Source organism: Erigeron canadensis, chromosome 1, assembly GCF_010389155.1.
Source record: "Erigeron canadensis isolate Cc75 chromosome 1, C_canadensis_v1, whole genome shotgun sequence".
NCBI lineage: Eukaryota > Viridiplantae > Streptophyta > Magnoliopsida > Asterales > Asteraceae > Erigeron > Erigeron canadensis.
In genome coordinates this window covers 8,020,008-8,035,316 of record NC_057761.1, presented here as the reverse complement: position 1 = coordinate 8,035,316, position 15,309 = coordinate 8,020,008, and the positions used below count along the sequence as shown (strand labels likewise).

The following is a 15,309-nucleotide window of genomic DNA, read 5'->3' as shown; positions in this document are numbered from 1 at the left end:
TTATAAAATCTACATATTATGGCTGAATCAAATAATAAGATTATGGTTGTTATGAATAAATTTAATTCAAGATGGTGTATACGTAACAAATAACAAAGAACAAAAATAATGATATACAAAGTATATCAATGTAACATGCCTAAGTTATTAATTAAAGATTTGCATAACTTATTATATAATTTTAAAATAAAATTTAAATAATTTTTAAATTTCTATGAGCATCGTAAGTTACTAAAAGTTTGCACAACTTTTATATATCTAATAAAATTATTCAATATACTTGATTGTATATATATATATATATATATATATATATATATATATAGGTACAAGTTATTTTAGGACTAATTTTAGGACATGTATTTTTTGTAACTTACACACCACCATGATCATCTCCGACCACCATCATTATTTTTCGGCCACCGCGTTGCCGGAAAGTCTTAATGTTTTTACAAAAAAGTCTTATATATCGTAGTAGATGATGATGGTGGTGTGTAAGTTACAAAAAACACATATCCTAATTGGTCCTAAAATAAGAGTTGGTCCTAAAATAACCCACCCATATATATATATATATATATATATATAGGTGCAGTTATTTTAGGACTACTTATTTTAGTACCAGTTTTAGGACATGTATTTTTTGTAACTTACACACCACTATGATCATTTCCGACCACCACCATGATTTTTCGGCCACCGCGTTGCCGGAAAATCATGTGTAAGTTACACATGTGTAAGTTAACTTACACATGATTTTCCGGTGGGTCCGTTGCCGGAAAGTCTTAGTGGTTTTACAAAAAAGTCTTGTATATCGTAGTATATGATGATAATGGTGTGTAAATTACAAAAAAAACACATGTCCTAATTGGTCCTAAAATAAGAGATGGTCCTAAAATAACCCACCCCTATATATATATATATATATATATATATATATATTATAGAAGTCATATCATATAATACAGCAAAATATACGTAAAGATAACATTTAAATATATATTCTTATTAGTATTAGTATTAGTATGTTAACATAAAAAAATAAATAAATTTTAAGATCTAAGCTAAATAATTAAGGATTTTAAAAAGATTTGGTTACACATAAGAGGGTACCCAGTGGGACTCGTCTCTTACTCGTCTGGTGTGGAAGGACTAGTGAACACCATTGGGTGGGACTAGTCCTCCACTCGTCCGCCCCACTCGTTCTTGCAGGGACGAGTTGATGTAGGTATTTTTTGTTTTTTTCTTTTATTTTAATCCAATATACAAGGAAGAAGACAAAAGAAATTAGTGGGTCCAAAACTAGTCCTTGAGGGATGAGTGCATTGGGTGCATTTTGGAGGGATTAGTCCTTGGAGTGTTTTTTGCTGATGTGGCGCTGACAAGGACTAGTCCTTAGTGGATGAGTGATCACCATTGGGTACCCTCTAAAAAGATAAGGTACAATTTTAAAATATAATCAAACTAACATATATTTTATAGGAAAAATAACGTGTAAAAAACTAAGGCTATTAAATTTTAAGATAGGTTTAAAAGATATGATAGAAATAAATATAATCAAATTAACATATATTTTATATTTATATTTATATTTATATTTATATTTATAATTATATTTATATTTATATTTATATTTATATTTATATTTATATATTTTTATATAAAATAAGGGCTATTAAAAAAGATAAGTTTTAACCATAATTTTACACATAGGAAAAATGTTTAGTTGTCAATTAGAAAAAATAGCCACATAAGCATTTAACTATTCTCTCTTAGAGTGTTTGTAATGGTGTTTGAGTGGACAAGGTGAAAGGCTTCCACAGAGTGTTTGTAATGGTGTTTGAGTGGACAAGGTGAAAGGCTTCCACATTGGTGTCATCAAGGTGGTCCACAAGAATTGATGTGGTTGTGATGTGGAAGCCTCAAGGTGGGTGTGTCCACCTTGGAAAGAGTTGGGTGGTGGTGGTGTGGTTAATTTTTTTTATTGTTTTCTTTTGTTTTTGATTGGTTATTCTAATATTATGGGGTATATTTTTTGGGTTATTGTTATGGAAGTTGTGTGATTGTGGTGTGGTTGTGGTGAAGTGATGATGTGGCACTATCACCTTGGTGTGGTAACACTACCATTACTAATGCTCTAAGTGTTATCTACCAATAAACTAAAACAGGATTGAGATATTCTTGAAATAACACGTGGCGTAATCCTTGATCGACATATGTCCATTTAATTTATTTATTTTATTAAATTAGCTTTTGTAATTGTATATAGATTTAATTTCCTTATTAGACTTATAATTAAACTCTAACTCTTGGCTTTTAAATACAAAACACAACCTTATTTGATAGATCATTTTCTCATTAATAAAATTGTCTATTTTTCTTTCTCAATTCTTCAACCCTTATTACTTATATATTACTTATAATAAGTTATTATCATAAAAATTTTAAAAATTTGAGTTTACGATCCAAAATCACAAGGATATTTGCCGTCATCCACTATGCTTACAATTTTGATATGATTGTAAAATTTTAAGATAAATTCAAAACTCTAACTAAACATATATTATATTTATCATTACTGTTTATTATAATTTAGCTTTGATCATAGGTTTACTTTAACCATAATTTATTTCATACTCACGAATCATGTATGAAGCATATTCGAATTTCTTTATAATACAATTTATATAGCTACCGTATATCGTACGGGTATTAGGACTAGTATAGAGATATAGAGAGATTATATAGATATAGATAGATAGAGACTATTGCGACATAATAAACGTAGATTTTGAAGACACTTACGCAAGATAAGGTTATTCCCCGGCGTATTGCTTTTTTTAGCACAGAAATATGCAGCATGATCACTCTTAATTAGGCTACGTGAACACCAACAATAAAACACCGTTCCCAGGATGTTAAAGGCATCAGACTATGTTTCCAAGGAGGTCACATTTTTTCGTTATTTACCTCACTTTACACACTGGACGCATTTTATATACCACACGAACACCATTTGGATAAAGCTTGTAAACATCAGGTATTTTTGTTGCTTTAGTCTCACCAACTGGGGAAGCCTCCGGATACAACTGACCTTGAAGTGGGCCTGCCAAAATGTACGATGGTCAACATTATGCTGAATAATATTCTAATTTCCTAGGATGAACCTTTGCTTAAAAGCCACCAACTTGTGGAATCGGAATGTAAATGAAGAACTTTGTTGCTGATGTGGTTTTCAAATGTATAATAATACCTACGTAGAAATTAAAATATCATGAAGCATTGCCACCCATTGGTCACTTAATATGGCTTTTGAGAAATGACAAGCACAGATAATACTTGAGAAATGACAAGCACAGATTTGGAAATGTTCATGAGAACTTGAAGCATCTGATTGACAGTAAGCATATTCAATTGATAACATGAATTCAGCTGCTAGAAGCAAAAACCTGAAATCAGATTGCTATATGAGGAGCTTGGCTAACTCATTGGATCATGTTTCAAAGAAAAAACTTATGTATGTAGCCCGTGAGGCAGAAGATATCGTTAATATGTTCATATCCTCTGCCATCAACAGGACTAACAACAGTTTTCAGCATTTCCTTCTTTCCTGCTTATAATTTTTACTCGGTTGATCTTAACAATATTATGGATGACCTTTTTAAGAAAGGCATAACGGATCCAATCTATTAGGGAAACGTAGCTTCAATAGTACCATCCAGCACCTTTTTGAAAAGGGCATAATGGATAAAATGTTGAAGCCAAAACAAAGCCAACCGGAGATGTCATCAACAAAGAATCAGATTACAAAGAATACAGTGAACAGATAATTTCTCTGAAATATTGTACCAAAGCCAAAAGGGCAGAAAGTATTTAATCATCGCTGATGATATTTGGAGCGCCACGGCATGGGAATATCTGAGACGCTACTTTCCGGATGATGAAACAGGTAGCAGAATTTTGCTAGCCACTCGCCTTACAGAAGTAACTTTGCATGCAAGCCATAACGGTTTCATTCACAGTCAACGATATTTAACGGAAGAAGAAAGTTGGGAGCTGTTGCACAGGAAGACTTTTTGGGAAGATGAATGCCCCAAAAGTTTAATTAAATAGGGAAGCATATCGCTTGAAAGTGTCAAGGACTTCCACTGGCATTGGTAGTCATAGCCGCACTTCTGGAAAAGGGAGAGGAGCAAACATTTTTGGGAAAAAGTTGGCAAAAGTGTGAGTTCATATATTGTTAATGACCCTACAGGGTGCTTGGAAATGCTAGTTCCGAGTTACGATCATCTGCCTCGTCCCTTAAGAAACTGTTTCCATCGAGACACCGAGGCTTGACAAGCTTTCTTAACCTGATCATCAGAAATAGAGAGGCGCTAACAAGCAAGAAAACGGATGCTAAGGCGCAACGGCTTGTGTTTCTTTGATAGAGGCTTGCTTAAAGCAACCTAATAGCAACATTCCATGTTATCTAAGTCACTGAATTTGTAAAAAACAATTCATTCTGAAGCCTTACCAAGTATCACTCAAAAAATTTAACATCGATCTATCTTAGATAATTTATTAATCACAGTTTATCACAACTGCATCCACCTGCTTCTATCCTGTCTCATTAATGATTGTGCTGAAATGGTTCTTACAAATCTACAGCCTCGAGTAACGAAAAAGCATCATATTTCATAATCTCACTTGAGCAAAAGAATGTTATTCAAATCAAAATCAGGCCGTCCCAAAGGGAACAGAAAACTAAGTTACCTTACCAAAACCCAATTCATGTAGTAATTGCATTCACTGAACAAAGATGGGTTCTAAACCAAAAAGGTATCTGAGAACATATCTTATGAGCAGCCTGAAACACTTCTATATATTGTGGTTATCAGAATCAGGTAAACAGTAATAAACAAAGGGACACTTGGTCCCATGTGAATAGCACAAATGAAGAGATCTAGTATTCAACCCCTCTTTGCGACTCCCACTAAAAAACTTTGTCCACTTGAAATTAAGATAAACCTTATTATAACTACCATTCGAGAAACTAAAGATACGAACTTCCTGTAACACCATTGTCGAGTGCCACATAGTGTAAATCATTTTTATTACTTGCTTTCCTTTTTGTACTTTTGAGATAAACTTGACAAGTTCACTTCTTTCAGGAAAGCCTATCAAATAGGGACAATTAAACAGGTCAAACCTTTAATTAGCAGCATCGTATATGGTTAAAGTTTCGATAAAATGTGTAACCACATTAGAGACGAAAATTTAACCTTCCTAAGAAGGTTGTAGCCTTTGAACATCATACATTCCACCTCTGAAAATCGCAACTTTCTAAAGTGCCTAACCAGTTGTGAAATTTCTTAAGTGTCTTTCGATAGTGACAGATAGAATTTCACATAGACCACAATTAGTAGAACCAATTACTTGTAATAATGAGACAGATGGAGTATCATATACTCCCTCTATCCCTTAACATTAGCAATGTGGGACGATGACTGTTTGACTATTAGTCACACGTCTTAAATGTAGTCCAATAGTGACAAATCTAGGACATATGGAGCGTAATCAATAGCAACTATACCCTGTAATAATGCAAAAATTACAAATAACTAATTCAAGCCATGCAGTGAGACATAGATCAGAATCAGTAGCACCAACAAGTTGTAACAATGAAACAGATGCAGTGGCGGCTCAAGGTTTGTAGAGGCCTCAAACGAAATCAATTTTGGAGGCCTTGGACGATGACTGTTTGACTATTAGCCTTAGCTGTGTAGTAATGCCAAATATCAAATAACTAATTCAACATGAAGGGAAAAAATTAGAAAAATTTTGGCAATTTATTCATATAGGGCAAATGGACTATGTGAGTATTATCCGCCATCTCTGTAAAAGCCATTAAATCCTAAAACAAGTTCATAGGAATAGTTCCTGTTCCAATAATCAAGTTTAACTTCCTAAAAAACACAGGAATGCAGAAAAAATCAACATCAAACATGAGACTTACCAAGAAATTTCATATTTTTATTGTTTTTTGTCTTCACCTCCTTGTCAAGGTTCCCCCTGGATTGAATTAAAACATTGATTAAGCCTCATTCTAGGTGTACCAAAATAATATTCCCAGTTAAAAATTTAAAATATTTGTATTAGTCTATATCTGACTCAAACCCACATCGACTTATTTGAAAATCTATAAAATTCCAACGTAAAATATCAGTAACCATAATATAATAAAGAGATTATTTTACTTGAAGCCGCTTCCCATCAATAAGATTTTGTAGGGAAAAAGGCTTTGTTTAAGATCATTACTTTTAAGTACTTTAGAATTGTGTTTAAAGAGAGAAATTTATACATAAGCTGAGATGGCAAACACCGGTCTAGAACTGTTGATGGAGAACTTGAAGCAGCTAATACGCTATGACGGCAATCCATTGATCAATGATAACCCCTTTGTTCAAGACAAAAGGCCTCAGCTCGAGTTGTTGTATCAAGATCTAGAGTCCCTGAGAACCTTTGTTATTGAAATGAAGATCACAAAGGGACCTCATGATCTGGAGAATAATAGAAAACTGGAGAGAAGGGTTAGAGTTATTGTTGAAGAAGCTGAAGACATTGTAGATCTATTTCTGACTAGTGCTTTCATCAGAAACAGCACAAGCATGATGATGTGTGGTGCAGACAACTATCGCTCCCCAAACTTTGATAGTGTTATGAAAGAGCTCAAATCCATTATAAAAGAAACTATGGATAAGAAGATGCAGTCTCAATCTGAAGGCTTACTTCTCCCTCCTGGAACTCTGCATAGCAAATATTCATCTAGCGGAGTATTAAAGGAAGACATAATTGTGGGCCTTGACGATGACTCAATGGTGTTAGTGGAGAGACTTGCTGGATATCAAAAGAAATTAGATATCATCTCCATTGTTGGTATGGGTGGCCTAGGTAAGACTACTTTGGCAACTAAAGTATTCAATGACCGGTATATTGTCTATCACTTTCATGTCCGTGCATGGGTTTCAGTGTCCCAAGCATTCAGTATGAAGGATCTGTTAATTTCACTTCTAACATCCATTGGTAAACTAGCACCTGAAGAAATTGATAAGTTGAAGGTTGAGAAAGTCTCAGAACTATTGTATAGAAGCTTGAAGGGCAAGAGATATTTTATTGTCATTGATGATGTATGGAGTACTAAGGCTTGGGATGCTTTGAAGATTCACTTCCCAGATGATAACACCGGCAGCAGAATTCTGCTAACCACTCGCCTCTCAGAAATTGCTTTCTATGCAAAACCTGGTGGTTTCACTCACTATCTACAATTGCTGACCAAAGAGGAGAGTTGGGAGCTATTGAGCAGGAAAGTGTTTCAGAAAGATTGCTGCCCCAAAAGATTGTTAAAGCCTGGAATGCAGATAGCTAAAAAATGTCAGGGGCTACCACTAGCAGTAGTTGTCATTGCAGGAATGCTGGCAAAAGGAGAGAAGAGCCAAGAAGTGTGGGAAGAAGTTGCCAAAAGTGTAGTTTCATACATTGTTGGCGACCCAAAAGGATACCTCAACACATTGGCTTTGAGTTATGATCACTTGCCTCGTCACTTAAGAGACTGTTTTCTCTATGTAGCAGGCTTCCCAGAAGACACTGTAATCCCCGTGCGAAGGTTAATCTGGTTATGGGTAGCTGAGGGATTTATACATGACCATGGTCAAAAAAGCTTGGAAGAAGTGGCTGAAGATTACTTGATGGATCTAGTAGATAGAAGTCTGCTGATAGTTTCAAAAAGAAGGTCCAACGGAGGGATCAAGGCTTGCCGCATCCATGACCTGTTGAGGGAGCTATGCTTGAAAAAGGCTACAGAAGAGAATTTCTTCCAGCAAATATCAAGGTTAGGTCACAGTTCATCATCTAAGTTTATTCCTTTACAAGAAAGGCAACGACGTATATTTACAGACTCTAAGTTTTTATCAGAAATCTCTTCAGACCATTCTGCCCCACATATACGGTCATTTTTGTGCTTTAACAAGGAATGGTACTTCAGTCTAGGAGTTCAAAGGTGTTTCCATCCCTTTCTACTTCTTAGGGTACTTGATTTACTAACTATTCACACATCCATACTTCCTCTTGCTTTAGAACTGCTAGTTCATCTTAGGCACTTAGGCCTTTGGTCTGAGGTCACCAAGCTCCCTTCGTCGGTATGTAACCTATGGAACCTTCAAACCCTTATTCTTAAAGAAAATTACTCCGGTTTCATGAAGTTGCCAGAAAACATAGCAAAGATGGTAAGCTTGAGGCATATGTGGATTGAAATGATCATCTCTGTTCCTGATATTCACAAGTCATCCAGCTCTGATATGCTCTACAACTTGCAAACTATTTCTATGCTAAGATTACAGGGTACAGCTGAAAATTTGTTAAAAAGGATTCCAAATGTAAGGAAGCTCGGTTGTGCTCTCTATGGAGGTCATAATGGCGATGCATTCCCGAATTTTTCCTTACTAGACCACCTCGAAACGTTGAAGGTAATCCATCCAGATGTTTTAGAAGTGGAATCATTATTTTCAAACAAGCACATTAATTTCCCCGTTACCTTGAAGAAGCTTACTTTATCCGGAAGCCGTCTTCCTTGGATTGCTATGTCAAACATTCAATGGTTGCCAAACCTTGAAGTTCTGAAGTTACTGAACTATGCCTTTGAAGGACCCTCATGGGACACGGGAGAGGGACAGTTTCGGCAACTAAAGTTCTTGAAACTGCAGAACCTGGATATCCATCAATGGGAAGCCTACAGCAACAACTTTCCTTGCCTTAAACGATTGGCGTTGCTAGAATGCTACTATCTGACGGGTATTCCAGAGGGAGTAGGAGGCATTCCCACACTTGAGATGATCGACATTGACAAGCGGAACCACAGTGTAGTCAAATCTGCAAATAAAATTCTAGAAAAACAACACGCTTTGGGAAACTATGAGTTGAAGGTCAATGTGATAGGATTTTTAACATCTATAAGATAATGTCTAGAGCTCTAGCTGGGCATCCCAAAACCATGTGAATATTTAACGTAATTTTTTAACTTTGTTGTGTTTAATTTACTTTAACGGAATAACACTTCTACTAAGCATTCAAATAGACTTATTATATTAGAATGACAAGATGAGGTTATTTAGGGGTGAGATGTAAACATAATTGAGGGTGATGGAATTATGCATACTGAATATTATTAAAAACAGAATCATAATGGCCTGAGTTGAGAATGGCAAGGTCTCCGTTTATAAAGAAAAAATGAACAAACAACTTACACGCTTCCTAATGATAGATAAGCCTAATATATCTTATTTCTATAATTAAGAATAGAAACCAGCAAATCAGCTCCTTCATTTCCTGGATTGCTTTGCCCGATTGGATTAAGCCAACTTTCAAAACAGAGTTAAACTCCTCCATATTAGCAACTGGTATTTTATTCATTTTTCTAGAATAAACCTTTAGTGGAACTCAATCATTACGTCCGTCCCGGTAAAACGCCTTGTCCTCAAGGCGGAAATTTGGAAACTGCTCACCTCTAAATCATAAGTTCCCACGTGGATTCTTGGACTGGGCGATTACATGACAATACCAACAGGTCTAGGACATAGTGACCCACTTCGTAGACCCAACAATGAGTGTTGATGAAATGTGGATGTAAGTGAACTTCCCAATCTTGGGTGTTGGGTAATGAAGCAGCTGGGACCCAAGACAAAGAGCCACGTGCAAGTTTAAGCATTGATATGTGGAAAACCAGGTGGATTTTAGCTTTGGGTGGTAAATCCAACTCATAAGTTACTGACCCAACTGTCCTTTTAACACGATTTGGCAAAACTCTTGCTGACAGCTTCTCACAAAGTCGTTTGGCCAAACTTTTTTAACAATAGGGTTAAGTCTTCAGAAAAACATAATCGCCCAGCTGAAATGTGAATTCCCTTCGCTTCAAGGTTGCTTCATTTCTCATTCGGTCTTGGGCTTTTTGGAGATTTTGTCGAAGGAGTTTCAGCATACCATCTCGAGTAATTAATTGTGTTCCACCCAATGTAAGGTGGCAAAGTAGGTGCGTCCTTCCTTGCAATAAACAATAAAAATGGAGTTGTATTGTCAAACGTGTGGTAACCGGTATTATGATAATATTTGGGCTATGGTAAAAGTGGGGTTGGTGGCCAATTGGTAAGGTCTTAGGCGTGCGTGATTCGAGCTCTGCATACTACCCAATTGGATGTCACTGTGGTGTCTCGAATGCTAACTGCTAACTCATTCAAATAAATAAATAAGTACTCCATTTAACTGGTTGCTCACTTGCAAAGCAACACATGTAAGCCTCTAGACAACGATTTAGAGCTCAGTTTGTCCGTCCATTTTAGGAAGGTAACTCGTGCTAAGTTTTAACTTAGTTTGCCTCAATTGGAACAATTATTTCCAAAGATTGCTACGGAAAAAATTCTCAATCAGAAAAAAACAAGTGAGGAAACCCATGCAATCTGATTATTTCTTTACAGAAAACTGGGTGCTTCTCCTTTTGCTGTGAATGAATGAGTCAAAGAAAGAAAGTGAGCGTACTTACTTGAGAAATCCACCATATCTAAAATAGTGTCAAAACGACTCAATGGAGGTAACCCGTAACCCAATATATCCATAAAAATGACGTCCCAAATCTAATTGGGGATGGATAATGAATGAAGTAAGCCCACGGGACAGAGTTTGGTATTTCTGTTACTGACATATTACACATTGCTGGACAAAAATTCTGAAGTCCTGTTGCATTTTATGTCAATAGTAGCGAGAAGAGAGTCATTCATATGTTTTTAAAAAACCCCCATGACCACTGATCGGGGTATAGTGGGCTTCCTGTAATAGCTTCAGTCTAATAGAAGACGCCTCCAGTATTACCAGTCACCCCAGATAGTACAACATCTAATCATCTTGTAGTTTTCTGACCAGATTGCTTGTAAATCGGATAGACTCGATCTAGCCCTGTTATGATATCAGATATCTTGACACAGTAGTGTCAATAATTCTTCTGAATTAGGTCAACGAGACAAAGCATCTGCATCCAGGTTCCCTTTACAGCATTATGAACAATTGAAAAATCATGAGGTGTGAGCTTAACTGGCAACCTTTGCTGGTCCACCCTTAAGTAAGATGTTATGAGTATTACGGTCAGTACGAATGAGGAAATGTCATCCGATCCAGTAGTGATTCCAAAAGGCAAAAGCCACGTATAATCTTCCTGTGAAAAACTTGCACCCACACCATCTGACGAGGCATCACACTCTATAACAAAAGTAGGGTAACCTTAGAACGGTAGTCTAAAGCAGAGCTTAATTTAAATCATTAAAGGCTTTAAGGTATGTTTCTGACCAACTAAACCCATCTTTCTTGGTCAATGTGGTGAGGGTTGGGCTATGAGGCCATAATTACGCTCAAAGCGCCTATAATAACTGGTTCGCTCTAGGAACTCTCTCACCTCCTTAGCGGTTGATGATACGGGCCATGATTTAACCGCTGTTATTTTTTCTTCCTCCACACTAACTCCTTTTGCATTGATCACATGACCAAGAAACCCCACTTGCTCTCAGTGGCGAAGCTAGAAAATTCTCAGCAGGGGGTTGGGATCTAAATTTTCATTTCCCTAACACTATTTTTTTTTTAAATGGGGGGTCGAAACCGAGTATATCGAAATTTTTCTACACAATAACAATATACCCCTACATCGTAAAAAAAATTCCGGGGGGTCGGGCGCCCCTCCCCGCCCCTATGTAGCTGCGCCAGTGCTAGCTTTTGTCCAAAACAGCATTTCAACAATTTTGCAAAATATTGATTATCATGAAGTAATTTTAGGGTATGTTGAAGGTGAGACTTATGATGTTTCATGCATGGCCTATATATTAAAAATATCATCCAAGGATATGAGTATATAACGTTGTAATAAAGACAAAACAGATCGTTGATGATAGCCTGAAATGTGGAGGGAGCATTAGTCAATCCAAAGAACATGACCTTGAATTCATCATGACCCGAATTAGTCAAAAAGATAGACTGCCAATCTAACATGATAACCTGACTGCAGATCGAGTTTTGAAACACTGTAGCCCCATATAATTCATCAAAAAGATGATTTAATCGAGCTCTAGATGGGCATCCTTAAAGCATGTAGTAACTTTTTAACTGTGTTGTGTAATTTACTATAACAGAACAGCACTTCTACTAAACATTCATATAGTATCATTATATGAGAATGAAATGATGAGTTTATATAGGGATGCGATGTAAATATAGAGTCTGATGGAAACAAATTTGAGAGTGATAGAATTATGCTGAATATTATTAAGAACAGAATGATAATGGCCTGATCGAGAGGGGCAAGGTCTCCATTTACAAAGAAGAGATAAACAAATGACATAGATATCTCGTAATAATAAATTTCAAACATGATATGATAAAGGGGTTATGATTATAATTTCAAACAATCAAACAATTCTTTTATTAAAATAAAGGAGTTTTTTCCGTTCAATGTGTTTAAATAGTTCCAGCATGATATGATTATAATTTCACATTTGGTCAATTCAAATAGATACCAGCATAGTGGCAACCTTGTATGGAGGGAATGGATAGTTGTGAGTAGTAAAGACTTTATTTATCCACACAGACACTTGACACGTAATGAGTAAAACTACGGACAGGTCTTAAATCATGGTATTTAATCTTAAGGAAAGAGCCGAATAGGCGGTTTATATGTTTTATATGTATACTAGCATAGATATGTTGCTCTCTAAGAGTGAAAATACCTATAGGTCCCACATTTGTATCCTAAAAGCAAAAAAAAATATAACCCCTTTGTGCTAACAGAGGTTCACCGTCAACGACTCCGAAAGCTACCCACAAAGCCTTGCCCTATTTTTAGTCGGGCTCGAAAAGGAGGTCAGATACATAGGCTAACCAAAACAACAACTAAAAAGTATCTCTAATTATCAATATTCGGCATTTCCTCCCTATATCATGATATACTTATCTTCTAAAAACAAAAAACGAAACCGGAATTGAATAGAAAGTAAATCGAATTACCGTTTTCGAGAAGATTTAGAAGCTGTGACCCTGGAAGTTGCAATTTGTTATATCCCCAAAATTTTAGAGCCCTTTATGTGGTGGGAGTATGATAACAATAAAACCGGAAGAACTGAAAATCTAATTAGAAAGATTAAAGAAACATATTGTTTGAAAATCGAGGTGATTAGCAGTGTCAGTGTGAGAAAAAAAAAAGTTGGAGAATCAAACAAAACGGCGGGAATGGGAAAGGAGAATACAATCGTTTCCGCTAACCCTCCGTTCACTAATGTCATTTATTGTAGTTATTTATTTTTTATTTTTTGCGAAACGAAGCCCTTGTGATTTCGTTAAGTTGCAAAATTTAGGAGCGAGCTTTTAATATTAAAATAAGGGCTTCATTTAGCATTTTTCTTATTTTTAAACTTTTATTTACATTATATATAGAAAATTAGTGTTTAGGCTCATCCAATGCACTGTCTCAAAATAAATTAATCAAAGCTAAAAATTAAAATTCAAATATATTAAATAGATATATTGAAATCAACTTAAAAATTTGTTAGTTGAATAGCTACTCCATCAGTCAAAATACTCCTAAAATTTTCTGTCCATTCACTATTGACCGAGCCATGTATGATAGTGCCCTGCATATAGCAAAAAAAATACGTGGAAAAAACTTATAAGTTATGTTAGTGTGTTTCTATGTATTTAATCAAATTTTAAAAAATAAACCCCAAACAAATTAATCATAAGAATCGAATAAACATCTTTGCATACAGATCCAGGAAAATTATTCAGGATAAAAAAGGAACTCAACGAAGGACATTCCGAACGTCGATCAAATCATTTTATCGGCTAATGCAAAAAAAGACAGGGAAACAAATTGTTGATAAAAAAAGAGTCGAACAAAAAATTTGCAAAGCCATCTCCTGTTGTGTTAAATCCTAAACATAACGTGGATCAAAGGGTTTTATATAAAGGTATTATTTAAAATTGATATCATGTTTCTCATAAGATCCGAAGTATATCTGTCATACACAAACTAAAATGATAAATTGTTTCACCGTGCTAAATGATCATACTAAAATATTCAACACCATCTCAATATATAGCATTTTTCCCTAATAGAATAACAGCGGCTAAAAAGTTACACCATTAATGAGCTGGTTTCAAAACAGATTCAAAATAATAGTAGTCGATATATTAAAATAAACATAATCTTACTCATAGCAAAATTCGACTCTTTATCTAAAAGCTTATAGAAAGATATAATCGTAAATCTTAAGTATACACCATTAATGAGCTACTTTCAAAATGATATCAAAATAATCAAAGTCAATATATTAAAGTAATCGGAAACCTACTCATAGCAAGTTCAACTTCATATCTAAAAGGTTATAGAAAGATATAATCGTAAATCCTAAGAGTTAATATAGGTTATAAATACAAAATTTAATATATAATATTTAAATTAGTTAAGTCATATATCACAACTTAATCTATAGGAAAGCTAACGAAGAATCATATGAAAATTAACTCCATATAAATATTGATTACAATTTACCCTTTTTTTTCCAACTTTAGTTAAATAAAAAATTTACAGTTTTTATATTTTAAAAGTGTAAATTATATAATTTGAAAAATACATACCAATTTATCAACAAAGACCATCTCGAACGTTTTGGTTTTTTTTCGGGTTGTTCCACTCCGAAAAAGTCCATACATGCTCAACACGGAGTCGTAAATGATGGTTAACATGTGTTGGCTTAAGATCTTCAAGATGAACTAATGTGGTCATATTTTTTGTTGTTGAAGAAAAATTCATAACGACCTCAAACTATATTAAAAAAAATAATAATAACAATAACATAAGAATTAAATGTTAAAAAATAGTAATAATGATTAACTATGTGCAAAGTATATAAAAAGAAAAACCCTTTTATAGTTGATCGTAACTTTTTTTTTTTGTCGTACCTGAGTTATATTATAGATTATCAATAAAACCAAAAAGTGTAAATTAAATATTTTTAATTGAGTGAAATTGTAAAGTGGTGATGGAAACCAAAAAATGTAAATTAATTATTTTTAAGTGTAAATTGGTAATGGAAAACCAAAAAATATAATTAATTATTTTTAATTTGGGTTAAAGTGTAAATTGGTGATTGAAAATCAAAAAGTATAAGTTAATTATTTTTAAATTGGGTTAAAGTGTAAATTGGTGATGAGAAAACCAAAAAGTATAAATTAATTGTTTTATAT

The 15,309-nt window shown here is 34.6% G+C and overlaps 1 protein-coding gene and 1 long non-coding RNA gene across 2 annotated transcripts; one reads left to right on the top strand and one right to left on the bottom strand.

The window, feature by feature from the left end:
• Positions 1-2,701: 2,701 nt before the first annotated feature.
• Positions 2,702-13,320, bottom strand: LOC122599218. The gene is made up of 3 exons (XR_006323885.1): positions 13,072-13,320; positions 5,999-6,054; positions 2,702-3,106 (listed from the first exon to the last, which is right to left on the bottom strand). It is a non-coding gene; the product is annotated as an uncharacterized LOC122599218 (long non-coding RNA).
• On the top strand, positions 6,354-8,996 carry LOC122584847 (putative late blight resistance protein homolog R1B-16). The gene has a single exon (XM_043756917.1). It carries the CDS (start codon positions 6,354-6,356, stop codon positions 8,994-8,996), a length of 2,643 nt encoding a protein of 880 aa, XP_043612852.1.
• Positions 13,321-15,309: the final 1,989 nt, after the last annotated feature.